This window comes from Rhamphochromis longiceps, linkage group LG3 (genome assembly GCF_057381845.1).
Source record: "Rhamphochromis longiceps isolate RC_006_pf linkage group LG3, R_longiceps_female_GT1.1, whole genome shotgun sequence".
Lineage (NCBI taxonomy): Eukaryota > Metazoa > Chordata > Actinopteri > Cichliformes > Cichlidae > Rhamphochromis > Rhamphochromis longiceps.
The window spans coordinates 56177402-56192739 of record NC_140559.1 but is presented as its reverse complement, the minus strand read 5'-3'; the positions used below and the strand labels follow the sequence as shown (position 1 = coordinate 56192739).

General features: G+C 42.9%; 1 protein-coding gene across 1 annotated transcript; it reads right to left on the bottom strand.

Moving 5' to 3' along the window:
• Positions 1–1078: 1078 nt before the first annotated feature.
• On the bottom strand, positions 1079–4065 carry LOC146675389 (uncharacterized). The gene is made up of 6 exons (XM_085385513.1): positions 4023–4065; positions 3602–3946; positions 3179–3511; positions 2521–2646; positions 2404–2426; positions 1079–1096 (listed from the first exon to the last, which is right to left on the bottom strand). Exons 1-6 carry the CDS (start codon positions 4063–4065, stop codon positions 1079–1081), a joined length of 888 nt encoding a protein of 295 aa, XP_085241639.1.
• Positions 4066–15338: the final 11273 nt, after the last annotated feature.

Below are 15338 nucleotides of genomic sequence, written 5' to 3'. Positions count from 1 at the left end.
AGAGTCATCAGAAAACTTCTGAAGATGGCAGGTCTCTGTGCAGTGGCTGAAGTCTGTGGTGTAGAGGGTGAAGAGGAAGGGGGAGAGGACAGTCCCCTGTGGTGCCCCTGTGTTGCTGATCACCTTGTCAGACACACACTGTGGGAGACGTACATATTGTGGTCTTCCTGTCAGGTAATCAACAATCCAGGACACCAGAGAAGCATCCACCTGCATCGCTGCTAACTTATCACCCAGGAGGGTCGGCCTGATGGTGTTGAAAGCACTGGAAAAGTCAAAAAACATGACCCTCACAGTGCTCGCCGGCTGGTCCAGATGGGTGTAGACACGATTGAGCAGGTAGATGATGGCGTCCTCATGTAGAGTTTTTACCAAAAAGTTCTATTTTGGTTTCATCTGACCATGTGACATTTTCCCCATCCTTTTCTCGATCATCCAAATGCTCTACGGCAAACTTCACACAGGCCTGGACATGTACTGGCTTAAGCTGGGGGACACAACTGGCACTGCAGGATTTGAGTCCCTGGCGGCGTAGCATGTTATTGACAGAAGCTTTTGTTACTTTGGCCTCAGCTCTCAGCGCGTCATTCACAAAGTGTCCCCATGTGGTTCTGAGATTTTTACTCACTGTTCTTGTGATTATTTTGACCCCATGGGGTGAGATCTTGCATGAAGGAAATAATGGAAATAATTTGGTTGATATAATAACATGTTACCATATGTTGCGAATGCACTCCAGGCCAGCTAGCTGTTAACCAGACTGTTGACAGCTAGCCAAGTGACCTTTTCAGCTTCAGCTGACTGCAGGTTTCCCCAACTTTATAAACAGATCATGAAACTGATGTCATTGTTAGTCAGTGGTGCCAGTTTCAGTCATTATGCAAATGTACTGTTTTTACGGTTGGGAAAATCTGCAGTCAGCTGAGACTGAAGAGGTCAAGTGGATGAGTGATGAAACATTTCTCTCATGGCTACGTCCAGATGAACAGAAATAACTTTTTGGGATTTTGTTACCTGGATGATTGAGCATGCATCAAGACATGTGACTTGTATAGTTAAGTTATAATTCTTTTCATAGCTATCGTATCTTCATCTCCTGAAATACAAAAACTTAATCAAAATTAAGTTTTGAAAATGTAAAATAGATGGATAAAACTTACAGAATGTTTGAGCCCTCAGACAGACTGCAAATCAACTTTGATTCCCACAAAGACGACGGTTTACTGTGTTAACATCCCATCTGAGTGGGGTTTGAAAGTTTTTGTCCTTCTGTGGGAGATGTGACCAAAGAATCTGTCATGTTACTAATGATAGCTGTCTGACCTGTACGTTCTTAAAACTATGATGGCAACTTTTCAAACAAATTTTTTACACTAAGGTATGGACCCTCCTCTTTTGGAGTGCCCATTTTAAAGCACACTTTTGGAGGAGAGATGTAAAATGAATAATAGAAAATAGTTTGTTTTTGTGGACAATGTATCAATCACGTGAGAATAAGTGTGATAGCTGCCTATGAGTGGCTTTTTATTTGAAAAGTCAGTAATGAGTGTGCAGTTTATACAGATGTGTTTTCAGGAGCTGAGCTCCACAACCTATTTCTGCCTCTCAGTAATATTGGTATTTGAATGTAACAGTGCAAAGAAGAGTATTTGCTCAACACAGGCAATAATTGCCACGTATGTATTAAAGTTATTTTTTATAGCGAGCAAAGTGGTTTGTAGAGTCACAGCAAACAATTCCACACGTTCACATCTCAGTCACCCACAAAAAGAAAGGTAGAACAGCATTCTTCAGGACAATTTGTGAAATGGAAAGACTTTCATCCAAAAGTAGCATTATTTTAAAACAGTACATTTTGTTTCTACAGTGCAACGTACAGTAAATAACTGAAGAGAAATACATTCTGTTAGTGGTAAGCAGGGTTTTAAATATGACATTCCATGGAAATCATGCTGGTTTTTGAATCTTAAGTATATAAAAATATAGTTTAGGTGAAGTTGCCGAAATGTACTAAGCTTCAGTGACTGAGAAAGATGTCCAATCAGGAAGAACCTGCAGAAACTCTTAAAGGCGCAAGAAACAAACAGAACAAAATCCAGCAACCATCATGAGCGTTGCAAGACATTCGTAAGCCATTATTTGTCATAGCTTGGTCGTATTCCCATGATGAAACTTTGATGTTCTGTTGTCAGGGTTTGAGTGTAGAGTAAATTACAGCGTCTCCATTGGCTTTTACTGTAGGTTGTCTGGGCCTGATACTACTGTGAGCCAAACCCACAGATGTATAGACGACTGTATCACCAGTCTGTGAACAAAGGAAATTCCAATAAAATAATCTATTGCTCTTTGATGACTGGGATAGGCCATCATGGGGCTGATGGATGGATTAAGACAAACTCTCACCTGATCGCCTTCATCGGCCGCTTCTGTGAAAAACAAAAGCATTAAAAGATACCAATAGTTAGTAGTTACTGCAGAATAACAGAATGTGGATATCGTCCTGCATAAAGTTTTACACACCTGCAGATTTTTTCATTCTTGTCTTGCAAAATGTCACTACAAGGAGGAGCGTCACAGTTCCAAGAACCATGTTTGACAGCATCAGTGCAATAACGGTCAGACTCAGTGATATGCTTTCAGTGTCTGCTGTAAAAATGATACATGATTTAACATTTAAAATTTGATTTAGAGAAAACTAATTGTGACAAATTGGATTTTTGTAAGTTTAGCTACTTACTCTGACCACAGGCATTTCTTTTTCTACACAAATGAGCCAAATTCAAACAGCAGAGAAACAGATAAAAATGAATAAATAAATAAATTAAACACCATATTTAGAATTCCCTTTATAACGTTCTCTGTGATAACCTGGTGGCAATTGAAAACCTTATCTCATCTCTGATCTCTTCAAAGCTACTACATTTCTTTGACGAACACTTATCTCGGAGAGGAGGATCTGCCACTTGACTGAGCGGTTTGTGGGGTTTGGGGTTATTTTTAAAGGGTTTAATTTGATCTGACATTCTGATAAAAAGGACAAATCTGGCAAAGTTTCACAGACTTGTTGTCTTTGGATCTAATCTACTGGAAACTACACTTTAAAGAAACACATTTAAAAACCGTTGAACCTTAAAGTGGAAGCCTTAAAAAGTTGAAAAAAGCACTGCAAGTGTCTTACCATTATTGATTGTTGTCCCATTTCCAAGCAGTATTTGTCCACATGCATTGACAGCACAGTAGTAGACCCCAGCGTCATCCCGGCTCCTGACGACAAAGTTGTACACGCAGGTAGTTCGTCCTCTGTCAGTTCTCTGGGAGATGTTGTTCTTATTGTCAGAGCAATAAATCATCTCTGGAGCAGAACCATCCGAGTTTTTCAGCCACATGAAACTAGTGAGTTCTGCTGTGCATTGAGCAGAGTGAACAGAACAGCTGAGAGTCACAGAGTCTCCGGACCTCACTGACTTTGATTCTGGCTGCTGGACGACAGAGTCGCTGATTGTCTTTGCACCTTGGAAAACAAACCATTTGGACTGTGATTGTTAGCATTGTGTTCATATTCAGTTGAAATTATGTGAAATGCAAACATGTCCAAACATACCTGTCAACATCAGAAATGTTCCTGACCCAAACTGAACCTCACTTATGTGTAAGACTCCACAGAAGTATGTTCCAACATCTTCCCATGATGTTTTATTTATGGTCAGATGATTGTTAGTCATGTCAAATTTAACTGAAGAACGGTTAACAAATTCTTCACTGAACTCTCTCACATTATACTGAGAATTAGTTTTTACCACCAGCTGTAGTTTCCTCCCTGTAGTCACCTTGTACCACACGGTTTTCTTTGATGCGCTCTTTATGAAGCATTTAATAGTAGCTGAGTCGCCAATCTTCACTGTTTTCAAAGATTCAGGCTGAGAGACGTCACTTAACTGTGCTGCACCTGAAATAATTCAGACAGACTCAGTTTCACACAAATGAAGATCAAAAATTTACACAAGTAAATTTCTTTTACTTACATAAAGAGCAGATCAGGAAAACGTTCACAAAGAACATCTTCATCTTGTCTCCTTCAGTACAGAAGTCCACACCTAATGAAGCAGCAGTATACTTCTCAGATTTAAAAACGCCAGCTTGTCCTACATTTTGCCACATCTGACAGGTCTGATTGGTTCATCACCATCACACTGCAGAACATGATTGGCTCTGTCGAGTAACGTGGCGTAATGAGAGAGATTTAGGTCCCCTTGGCCGCCCCCCTGCCATCAAAGCTGAGGGGTTAAAAGGACTTGACATTCAGCCTTGTGTGTTAAAAAACATCAGAGTGCTAAAACAGAACTTTTTCCTACAGTTTTTCGATCATCTTCATTCGTAATCAAAGACAAATCACAAATGTAAGTGATCAATATGCAGAGAAATGCAGTTTGAGTTTTGGAAATGTCTGTTCTAATGTTTAGAGTTTTGTGTGTAGACATGAGCCATAATCAACCTTTTGTATTCATCTGTTGGACTGAGAAGATAAGAACTGTGTCAACAACCCATCATTATACTTTTGAATGAGTGTCAAACACAGGTTGATGGTTCATGTGGTTTTTCCGGGATTGTATTGAGTAAATTGTGATTGAAAAACACAGTTTTAAAGAGAAAAAGTATTTGGATTAAAAGTGAATTTACTAATGAAATCTAAAATGAATGAAACTTGAAGTGAAGAATGATACGGTGTGGCGGAAGATCAGTTGACCTGATTGATTGACCATATATTAGAGAGAGAGAGATGTGTGGCGAATCAGCACTTGACAAAGTCTAAACTGGGATACATGGAGGTGTTGTGGGTCAGTTCTCAGCGATCCTGTGAGATTAACAATTTAGACGATTGGATCGAGAAGAGATGCTCAGAGGGTGCAGACTACATTCTGGACTTGCTCTGATGCCAATTAGCCAGTCATCCATAACACAAAGCAAATCCAGGCATATCTTGAGTATTTTTGAGTATTTTTACTGAGCACATTACATAGTCCAGCTGTGGTTTGTGTATACTGAGGTGTAATAAAGCATTTGATTTTTTTCCCCATGTTTTTTACACTTAATGTTTCAGTTTTTACTTAACTGTGCTGCACCTGAAATGCGATCCACATTCGTATATACGCAGCTAATCAAGTGGTTGACAGGCTATGACAGCGTCCTTATGTGCCGACACCGGTGTTTTAGCTAGCAAAGCGGAGTAGCTGATGTGGAGGGAAGACACGTTAATGACAATGTGTACAACCATTGGAGATGTGAGCAGGACAGACGGAAATTGACGGAAAAATTGTGGACTTTATACCAGTTTTTAAATTGTGTTGATAGACCACGTAAAACCAGAGTTATGATAAAAATATGCAATGTTTTGTTTTCTTCCTGAATACTATCGTTGTTTATATTTACTGCAGGAAGAAACTGTAAAATTGCGTTTTACAAGGAAAATGCTTGAAAGCGCTCTCCACCCGTGAGCAAAAACAAAACCAAAAAAACCCGACCCTTTCCTATTAGTGGAAAAATGTACCAATGATATGGCAACATGGCATTTAGTTGTTTAGGAAGGGGGAAGTTTTAGGAGTGACGGCGGTGTTTTGAGATGTGAAAGATTTGCGACGTTTAGCGCAAATCTTGTGTAGTTAGTGTGTAGTGTGGTCAATAGTTTTGTTGTGTGTGTCAGAACAATGAGGCGACTGCTGAATGTTACAGGTGTTACAGGAGTGATGCATCTCCTGTTGTCAGGCCTGCAGGTATCAGGCTGTTGTTCTCCTTTATCTCATAGTGGACAGAAATTATTTTTGGAGTGGCACAAATAATTTGTGTGGCAGCAAATTTGATGCAGAACACCTGATTGTTCTGTAAATAGTTTGAAATGTTTATTTAAAAAAATGCCTTGGCTGCATTTTCAGGTAAACAGCTGCAAAACACTTTGTTTGCATAACTCAGTTACTTTTTTGAAGAAGTAACTATAGAATTAATTGACCAACATTGGTCATTATATCCTGTATTTTGCCGACAGAGAGTTACAGGAATCTCTCCCAGACCACAGACTCATAATACAAGTCATATATATATATATATATATATACATTACACAAAATTCACGGTTCGGTTCAATACTTTGGTGTCACGGTTCGATATTTTTTCGATACAAAAAAGAATGTTCATGCCTTTTTAATTTGTCATTTATTAAAATTATAAATATATATTTTAACTCAAAGGTACAGTTTTTAAATTTAATGTTGCTGACACAACAAAGTAATAAAAAATAAATAAATCTATCTGATCGAGAAATCACTCATGTTTGGAAAAGAGAGTTTATTACAGAGAAATGGCTCTTTCCAAAATAAAAGCTATACTATACGCTTCTTCTGGGCTATATTCTCAGCAGCATATTAAACATATCAGGTCCCCATAAGGAGAATCATGTGCTAACGGCTGTCTAAATGACTCGGGTAAAGTTTGTAGCATGCGTGCTTGTTGTTTTTGTCTGCTTCCACCTGTCTTCGCACTAGGATGATGTCGGAGTAAATGTGCAGTCATATTCGTTTTGTTCCCTCTAGTGCTGTCAGCGTTAATCTCGTTGAAATGACGTTAACGCCACAACACGGCAAATCTCTGTTAACGAGTTACCGCAGATCGCCCCATGCGTGGGGCTGGACGGCGTCAACACGTTGAGCTAACTGCGCTAACGCAGTAGTTCCCACCAATGTAATTGAGCATTGCGTGACACATCCAACATACTGTTTTACTTTTGTCTTTGACCCGCTTACCTTCAGGGTCATACGTCACATGAAAACCAAAATAGTTCCAAACGCCAGATCTGAATGAGGGTCGGGGAGGTTCAATTTGCTATGTTGCAAGGAGAGCTTAACTTCTGTCTCGCTAGCTTGCCCTACGCTCAGTGAATCTGCGTTCGACTACTCCGCCTAGGCTGCACTGTCGAGCGCAGATCCACTGAGCACTCAACACAGACAGCATCATCAGAAGAAAAGTTGATAAAATAAATTAAAAAATTTTTATTGTTCGATATATATGCGTACCGAACCGAAAGCACTGTATCGAACGGTTCAATATCGATACGAGTATCGTTGCACCCCTAATATACAGTGGGGCAAAAAAGTATTTAGTCAGCCACCGATTGTGCAAGTTCCCCCACTTAAAATGATGACAGAGGTCAGTAATTTGCACCAGAGGTACACTTCAACTGTGAGAGACAGAATGTGAAAAAAAAATCCATGAATTCACATTGTAGGATTTGTAAAAAATTTATTCGTAAATCAGGGTGGAAAATAAGTATTTGGTCAATAACAAAAATACAACTCAATACTGTGTAACATAACCTTTCTTGGCAATAACAGAGGTCAAACGTTTACTATAGGTCTTTACCAGGTTTGCACACACAGTAGCTGGTATTTTGGCCCATTCCTCCATGCAGATCTTCTCGAGAGCAGTGATGTTTTGGGGCTGTCGCCGAGCAACACGGACTTTCAACTCCCGCCACAGATTTTCTATGGGGTTGAGGTCTGGAGACTGGCTAGGCCACTCCAGGACTTTCAAATGCTTCTTACGGAGCCACTCCTTTGTTGCCCGGGCGGTGTGTTTTGGATCATTGTCATGTTGGAAGACCCAGCCTCGTTTCATCTTCAAAGTTCTCACTGATGGAAGGAGGTTTTGGCTCAAAATCTCACGATACATGGCCCCATTCATTCTGTCCTTAACACGGATCAGTTGTCCTGTCCCCTTGGCAGAAAATAGCCCCATAGCATGATGTTTCCACCCCCATGCTTCACAGTAGGTATGGTGTTCTTGGGATGCAACTCAGTATTCTTCATCCTCCAAACATGGCCAAGACCAAAGAGCTTTCGAAGGACATCAGGAAAAGTATTGTAGACCTGCACCAGACTGGGAAGAGTGAATCTACAATAGGCAAGCAGCTTGGTGTGAAATGGAAGACATACAAGACCACTGATAATCTCCCATGATCTGGGGCTCCACGCAAGATCTCATCCCGTGGGGTCAAAATGATCATGAGAACGGTGAGCAAAGATCCCAGAACCACACAGGGGGACCTGGTGAATGACCTGCAGAGAGCTGGGACCAAAGTAACAAAGGTCACCATCAGTAACACACTACAATGGCAGGGAATCAAATCCCGCAGTGCCAGACGTGTTCCGCTGCTGAAGCCAGTGCATGTCCAGGCCCGTCTGAAGTTTGCCAGAGAGCACATGGATGATACAGCAGAGGATTGGGAGAATGTCATGTGGTCAGATGAAACCAAAGTAGAACTTTTTGGTATAAACTCAACTCGTCATGTTTGGAGGATGAAGAATACTGAGTACTGAGAATACTCCACAGAACCAGCAAAGGTGTACTCTCAGTGGCAAGGGAACAATAATAATAGGAGAACAGCACCACCAAGGCTGGAGACGGAGCAATACTGGAAGAGCATATGGGAGGAGGACGCAACCCATAACGGCAGTGCTCAGTGGCTAGTGGATCTGAGGGCAGACCACAGCGACCTCGCTGAACAGGGTCCAGTAACCATCACAGTGGCAGATATCCAAGAAAGGGTCTCTAGTATGAAGAGTTGGACAGCACCAGGGCCCGACATGGTTCACGCCTACTGGCTAAAGAAGCTGACTGCACTCCACGAGCGTCTGGCAGCACAAATGAACCAGCTGCTAGTTAACGAGAGACACCCGGAATGGCTAACTGAAGGTCGGACGGTCCTGATCCCCAAGGACCCCAAGAAGGGACTGGTCCCCTCCAACTACTGACCAATAACCTGCCTCAGTACTACATGGAAGCTCCTGTCAGGCATCATATCGGCTAAGATGAACAGGCACATGGGTCAATACATGAGCGGGACACAGAAAGGAATTGGCAAAAATACCACAGGCGCAAAACACCATCTACTGGTAGACAGAACAGTCAGCCGAGACTGCAAGACCAGACTGACCAACCTGTGCACTGCCTGGATTGATTACAAGAAGGCCTATGACTCAATGTCCCACAGCTGGATACTGGAATGCCTAGAATTGTACAAGATCAATGGGACCCTAAGAGCCTTCATCAGGAACTCAATGGGGATGTGGCGTACAACACTAGAGGCCAACTCCAAGCCCATAGCACAAGTCACCATCAAGTGCGGGATCTACCCAGGAGATGCTCTGTCCCCACTGCTGTTCTGCATAGGCCTGAACCCCCTCAGTGAGATCATTAACAAGACTGGCTACGGATACCGACTACGGAACGGAGCAGTTGTCAGCCACCTCCTGTACATGGATGACATCAAGCTGTATGCCAAGAGTGAATGAGACATCGATTCACTGATCCACACTACCAGGCTATACAGTTCGGACTGGAGAAGTGTAGTCGGATGGTAACAAAGAGAGGGAAGGTAGTCAGAACTGAGGGGATTGAACTACCAGAAGGCAACATTGCAGACATAGAGGACAGTTACAAGTACCTGGGGATCCCGCAGGCAAATGGGAACCATGAAGAGGCCGCTAGAAAGGCTGCAACCACCAAGTACCTGCAGAGGGTCAGGCAAGTCCTGAGGAGTCAGCTGAATGGTGCCTCTGTGCTGTCTTTCAGTCAAGCTTTGTCCAGCCACTGGTAGGATTTCTGGATATCAGCCACCTCCTCTATCTGCCGGTGGTACATACCGTGCAGGGGCCTGTCCTTCCATGATGGTTCCTCGTCTCCCTCCTCTTTCTTGGGTTTCTGCTGCCTGAGGTATTTACTGAGCACTCGGTCAGTTGGGGCCATCTTCCCAATGTATTCTTGGATGTTCGTTGTCTCATCCTGGACTGTGGTGCTGACACTCACCAGTCCCCGGCCCCCTTCCTTCCGCTTAGCGTACAGCCTCAGGGTGCTGGACTTGGGGTGAAACCCTCCATGCATGGTAAGGAGCTTTCTTGTCTTTATGTCAGTGGCTTCTATTTCCTCCTTTGGCCAGCCTATTACCCCAGCAGGGTACCTGATCACGGGCAGGGCGTACGTGTTGATGGACCGGATCTTGTTCTTACCAATCATGGCACCACAAGACGGTCAAAATGGGAGATGCCCCCAAGGCTGGTGGAGAATGACCGAGCTAAGATCCTGTTGGACTTCCAGATACAGACGGACAAAATGGTGGTGGCTAACCAACCGGACATAGTGGTGGTAGACAAACAGAAGAAGACGGCTGTAGTGATCGATGTAGCGGTTCTGAATGACAGCAATATCAGGAAGAAGGAACACGAGAAGCTCGAGAAATACCAAGGGCTCAGAGAAGAGCTCGAGAGGATGTGGAGGCTGAAGGTAACGGTGGGCCCTGTGGTAATCGGAGCACTAGGTGCGGTGACTCCCAAGCTAGGCGAGTGGCTCCAGCAGATCCCGGGAATAACATCGGAGATCTCTGTCCAGAAGAGCGCAGTCCTGGGAACAGCTAAGATACTGCGCAGGACCCTCAAGCTCCCAGGCCTCTGGTAGAGGACCCGAGCTTGAAGGATAAACCGCCCGCAGGGGCGTGCTGGGTGTTTTATATATGAAGAAAGACAGTTGGGTTTTCAAAATTGGAGTTTCATGTAAGTGGGCTAAAGCAGTTAATTAAAAGTAGTCTAACATAAATGTGAATGCTGTAATTTGATTATTTTAATAAACCATGTAACTTGGATGGATTCGATGCTGCCGTGACCACAGTGTACACGTCTAATGTTGCTCACAGTGGTCCAAGAGACCTCTCAGGGAGTTTGTGTGTTTGCTCAGACACATGAAAAATTAGAGGGAACATTTCTGAACATTGCCCCCCACCCCCCAATTTCCTGATTTCTAATGTTTTTATTTTGTCAAATTTAAATTTACGAGATCATGAGACAAATTTAAATGTTTGACTTATGTTTAACATAACATAAGTAAAGATTACATGCAATTTCTAAATGATCGTGTTTATTATCAGGGCAAAAAACCCTACATGATCCTGTGTGAAAAGGTGATTACCCCTAAACCTAATAACTGGTTGGGGAACCCTTAACAGCAACAACTGTATTTATGTGATAACTGGCTGTCATGGTCCTGAGGCTGACTCAGTGTTTGTTTTTTGATTATTAGTATTGTTTGTGTCTGTGAATATCTGTTTGTATTTTAGTGATTTTTTTCTTTTTTTCTTTGCCTGTCCTGTGTTACATGTTTCTCATCTAGTCTCCTCCGTGCCTCCTGGTAAAGTCTGTGTCTCCATGCCTATTTTGTGTTTCCTGTTTTACTTTGGTAGTCTTGCGTCCTGGAGAGGCCAAACAGCCACTTCACAAGTGCATGGAACAACATAGAAGAGCCACCTCCACGGGACAAGACTCAGCAGTCCATCTGCATCTAAAGGACACAGGACACTCTTTCGAGGACGCCAATGTTCACATTTTGGACAGAGAAGACAGATGGTTTGAAAGAAGCCATTTATGTCCACTGTGAGCGACCATCTTTGAACAGAGGTGGTGGCTTACGACACCAACTGTCTGCCATCTATAATCCAGTTTTGAGTTCCCTCCCCAGGCACCTTATCACCCACTCACATCCTGGGCCATCTGACATCGAGAAATCACATGATAGGGTGGGGCCAGGTTTCACAATGAGCTCACCCGAAACCCTGGCTGATTGTGACCCACACCTGTTTTCACACCTTGGCTCATGTGATTAGGTCGAGGATCATCAGGGGGTCCTTTGTCCCTCTTTGGGGGGAAACTCCCACTGGGTTTAAATCTGGGACTCTCCACCATTTGACCTTAGAACTGAAGAAGCTTCTCGGATGAGAGGTGAAACGTCTTCAAGTAACTTGAAGAAGTCCAGACGCTTTTCTTTCCAAGCTCCTTAGACTACGATGACCTGGATGACTGAGAACCTTCACAGACATCTTGTGTCCTGTGTTCAGTGGTGTGTTTTGCTTCCCCCTCGTCTCATTAAGTCAGATTGGTCCCAGCTGTGTTTCCCATTCCCTTTTTACTTCCTTGTGTATTTTAGCCCTGTGTTTTCCTCTGCCCTTTGTCATGTCGTACCCTCACAGTGCTGTGTTTTTCCCTTTGTGTTCCTGGCCAATTCTACTCTGAGTTTCTTGTTTTTGGTCATGTGTCAAGTTTAGTTTCATTTTTGATGTTACAGTTTTTTCCCAGCAAATAAAGCTAGAATAGAGCTGTTGAGTTCACCTGTTTGTGTTCGAGTCCTGCACTCCGGTCCTATATTCTATATTGTCTAATGTTGAAATTTTTTTTGATGATCTGAAACATTTAAGTGTGAAGAACATAAAACATTAAAAACTTCTTATTTAATTAACCCACTCCGTGCTAATGATGATTGTGTTCATATCTTTGAGGGAGAGAGAGGTTGGTGGTGATAGGGACTTCCAGCACTGAAGATGTGTTCCACTTTAATGCTCTGTGTTCATTGATATAATGGGAAAAGAAGGACTTCTTGATAGATCCCACAACTTCTCAAAGTTTTAATCCACAGGGAAGGCCTTGGAAGTCTAGAGAAACCGCAATCCACCTGGAAATGATCCAAGCCACTGAATTGCTAACCTCACAGGCTGTTGGAGACCGACCCAGAACACCTCCAGGCATCCCAATTTATGCTGTCTATTCATGTGTAAAGCAGAAGAGTGGACAGGCTTTTGGTCTCAGTGTAGAAACACAGGACCTTATGAGGATCTCTTTGAACCCCCAAAACCAAATTAAAATTATTTCAAATTTTCTGATGTTTGTGTGTTTAGCTCAGAACGTGAGTGCAGTGTGTATACAGTGGTTTGAAAAAGTGCCCGCCCCCTTCCCTTACACAGCACTGTAAAAGACTGATTGCCAGCGAACGCTCGACTGCAGTTGTTGTTGTTGTTAAGGGTGGCCCAACCAGCTATTAGGTTCATTAGGTTATTAGGGGCAAAGGCGTTTTCACACAGGACCATGTAGGTTTTCTGTTCTTATAAATAAACACCTTCATTTGGAAAAGGCAGTTTTTGAAGTTTGTGTTATCTAAAGTTTTTGATGATCTGAAACATTTAAGTGTGACAAACATAAAAAAAAACATAAAAAATAAAAGAAACCACAGATGGAGTATGTAATTAGCTAAAAGTACTCAAGATATGCCTGGATTTGCTTTGTGTCATGAATGACTGGATTACTGACATAACAGCAAGTCCAGATTGTGGGCAGTCTCCTGCCTCTGAGCATCTCTGCTGAACTTCTGAGATCCAATCTTCTGAACTGTTAACCTCTTAACATCGACAGTTCTGTTACATTTGAACATTCAGTCATATACACTGAACAAAAATATAAACGCAACACTTTTGTTTTTGCTCCCATTCCCCATGGGATGGACGTAGAGACCTAAAATTCATTCCAGATACACAATATAACCATCCCTCCCAAACAGTGGTCACAAATCAGTCCAAATGTGTGGTAGTGGGCACATCTGCTATATTGAGATAATCCATCCCACCTCACAGGTGTGCCACATCAGGATGCTGATCTGACATCATGAGTAGTGCACAGGTGTACCTCAGACTGCCCACAACAAAAGGCCACCCTGGAATGTGCAGTTTTTTGCGCTATTGGGGGTCTGGGGACCCAGAACCGGTCAGTATCTGGTGTGACCACCATTTGCCTCATGCAGTGCAACACATCATCGCATGGAGTCTATCAGATTGTCAATTGTGGCCTGTGGAATGTTGGTCCACTCCACTTCAATGGCTGTGCGACGTTGTTGGATATTCGTGGGAACTGGTACATGCTGTCGTATACGCCGGTCAAGCACATCCCGAACATGCTCAATGGGTGACATGTCCGGTGAGTATGCTGGCCATGCAAGAACTGGGACATTCTCAGCTGCCATCTGCCCTGAACAATGTGAACCATGATTCATCCGTGAAGCGCACACCTCTCCAACGTGCCAGACGCCATCGAATGTGAGCATTTGCCCACACAAGTCTGTTACGGCGATGAGCTGGAGTCAGGTCAAGACCCCGATGAGGACGACGGGCATGCAGTTGAGCGTCCCTGAGACGGTTTCTGACAGTTTGTGCAGAAATTGTTTGGTTGTGCAAACCAATTGTTCCAGCAGCTGTCTGGGTGGCTGGTCTCAGACGATCTTGGAGGTGAACCTGCTGGATGTGGAGGTCCTGGGCTGGTGTGGTTACACGAGGTCTGCGGTTGTGAGGCCGGTTGGATGTGCTGCCATATTCTCTGAAACGCCTGTGGAGATGGCTTATGGTTGAGAAATGAACATTCATTGCACGGGCGACAGATCTGGTTGACATTCCTGCTGTCAGCATGCCAATTGCATGCTCCCTCATTGCTTGTGGCATCTGTGGCATTTTGCTGTGAGACAAAACTGCACATTCCAGGGTGGCCTTTTGTTGTGGGCAGTCTGAGGTACACCTGTGCACTACTCATGATGTCAGATCAGCATCCTGATGTGGCACACCTGTGAGGTGGGATGGATTATCTCAATATAGCAGATGTGCCCACTACCACACATTTGGACTGATTTGTGACCACTGTTTGGGAGGGATGGTTATATTGTGTATCTGGAATGAATTTTAGGTCTCTACGTCCATCCCATGGGGAATGGGAGCAGTAACAAAGGTGTTGCGTTTATATTTTTGTTCAGTGTATGAACAAGCTTTGCTTTATATTTCATTCATTTTAGATTTCATTAGAGAATTCACCTTAGCATATTCCTTTATTCCAAATACTTTTTTCTTTTTAAAATTGTGTTTGCCAATCAAAGTTTACTCAATACAATCTCCTTTTTAACGAAATCATGAACTTGAAATGTCAGCTATTCAGAGATCAGAATATACTGTGTGCACTCTCATGTAGTCTCTCTCTCTCCTTTCTTCATATTCATATTCAGCACATGAATACAAAAGATTAATTATGGCTCATGTCTACACACAAAACTCTAAACATTAGACATATGCACTACTTAAACTGCATTTCTCTGCATGATCACTTACGTTTTTGATTTATTGTTGATTAAAAAGAAAGATGATTGCCATACTAGTAGATCAGGAAAGGCTCTGTTTTAGCACTCTGAACTTAAAAAAAAACGTTTTTAACACATAAGGCTGAATGTCAAGTCCTTTTACCCCCTCAGCTTTGATGGCAGGGGACCTCAATCTCTCTCTACGCCACGTTACTCGAGAGAGCCAATCATGTTCTGCAGTGTGATGGTGATGAACCAATCAGACCTGTCAGATGTGGCAAAATGTAGGACAAGCTGGCGTTTTTAAATCTGAGAAGTATACTGCTGCTTCATTAGGTGTGGACTTCTCTACTGAAGAAGGAGACAAG

What these genes read in the sequence shown, in the direction of transcription:
- LOC146675389 (XM_085385513.1), bottom strand. Translation starts at nt 4,065, where the DNA reads ATGAAGATGTTCTTTGTGAACGTTTTCCTGATCTGCTCTTTAT. An exon ending in TGGGACAACAATCAATAATG is followed by an intron (nt 2,647 to 3,178) that starts GTAAGACACTTG and finishes TCATTTTTACAG; the next exon opens with CAGACACTGAAAGCATATCA. An exon ending in AAGAATGAAAAAATCTGCAG is followed by an intron (nt 2,427 to 2,520) that starts GTGTGTAAAACT and finishes TGTTTTTCACAG; the next exon opens with AAGCGGCCGATGAAGGCGAT.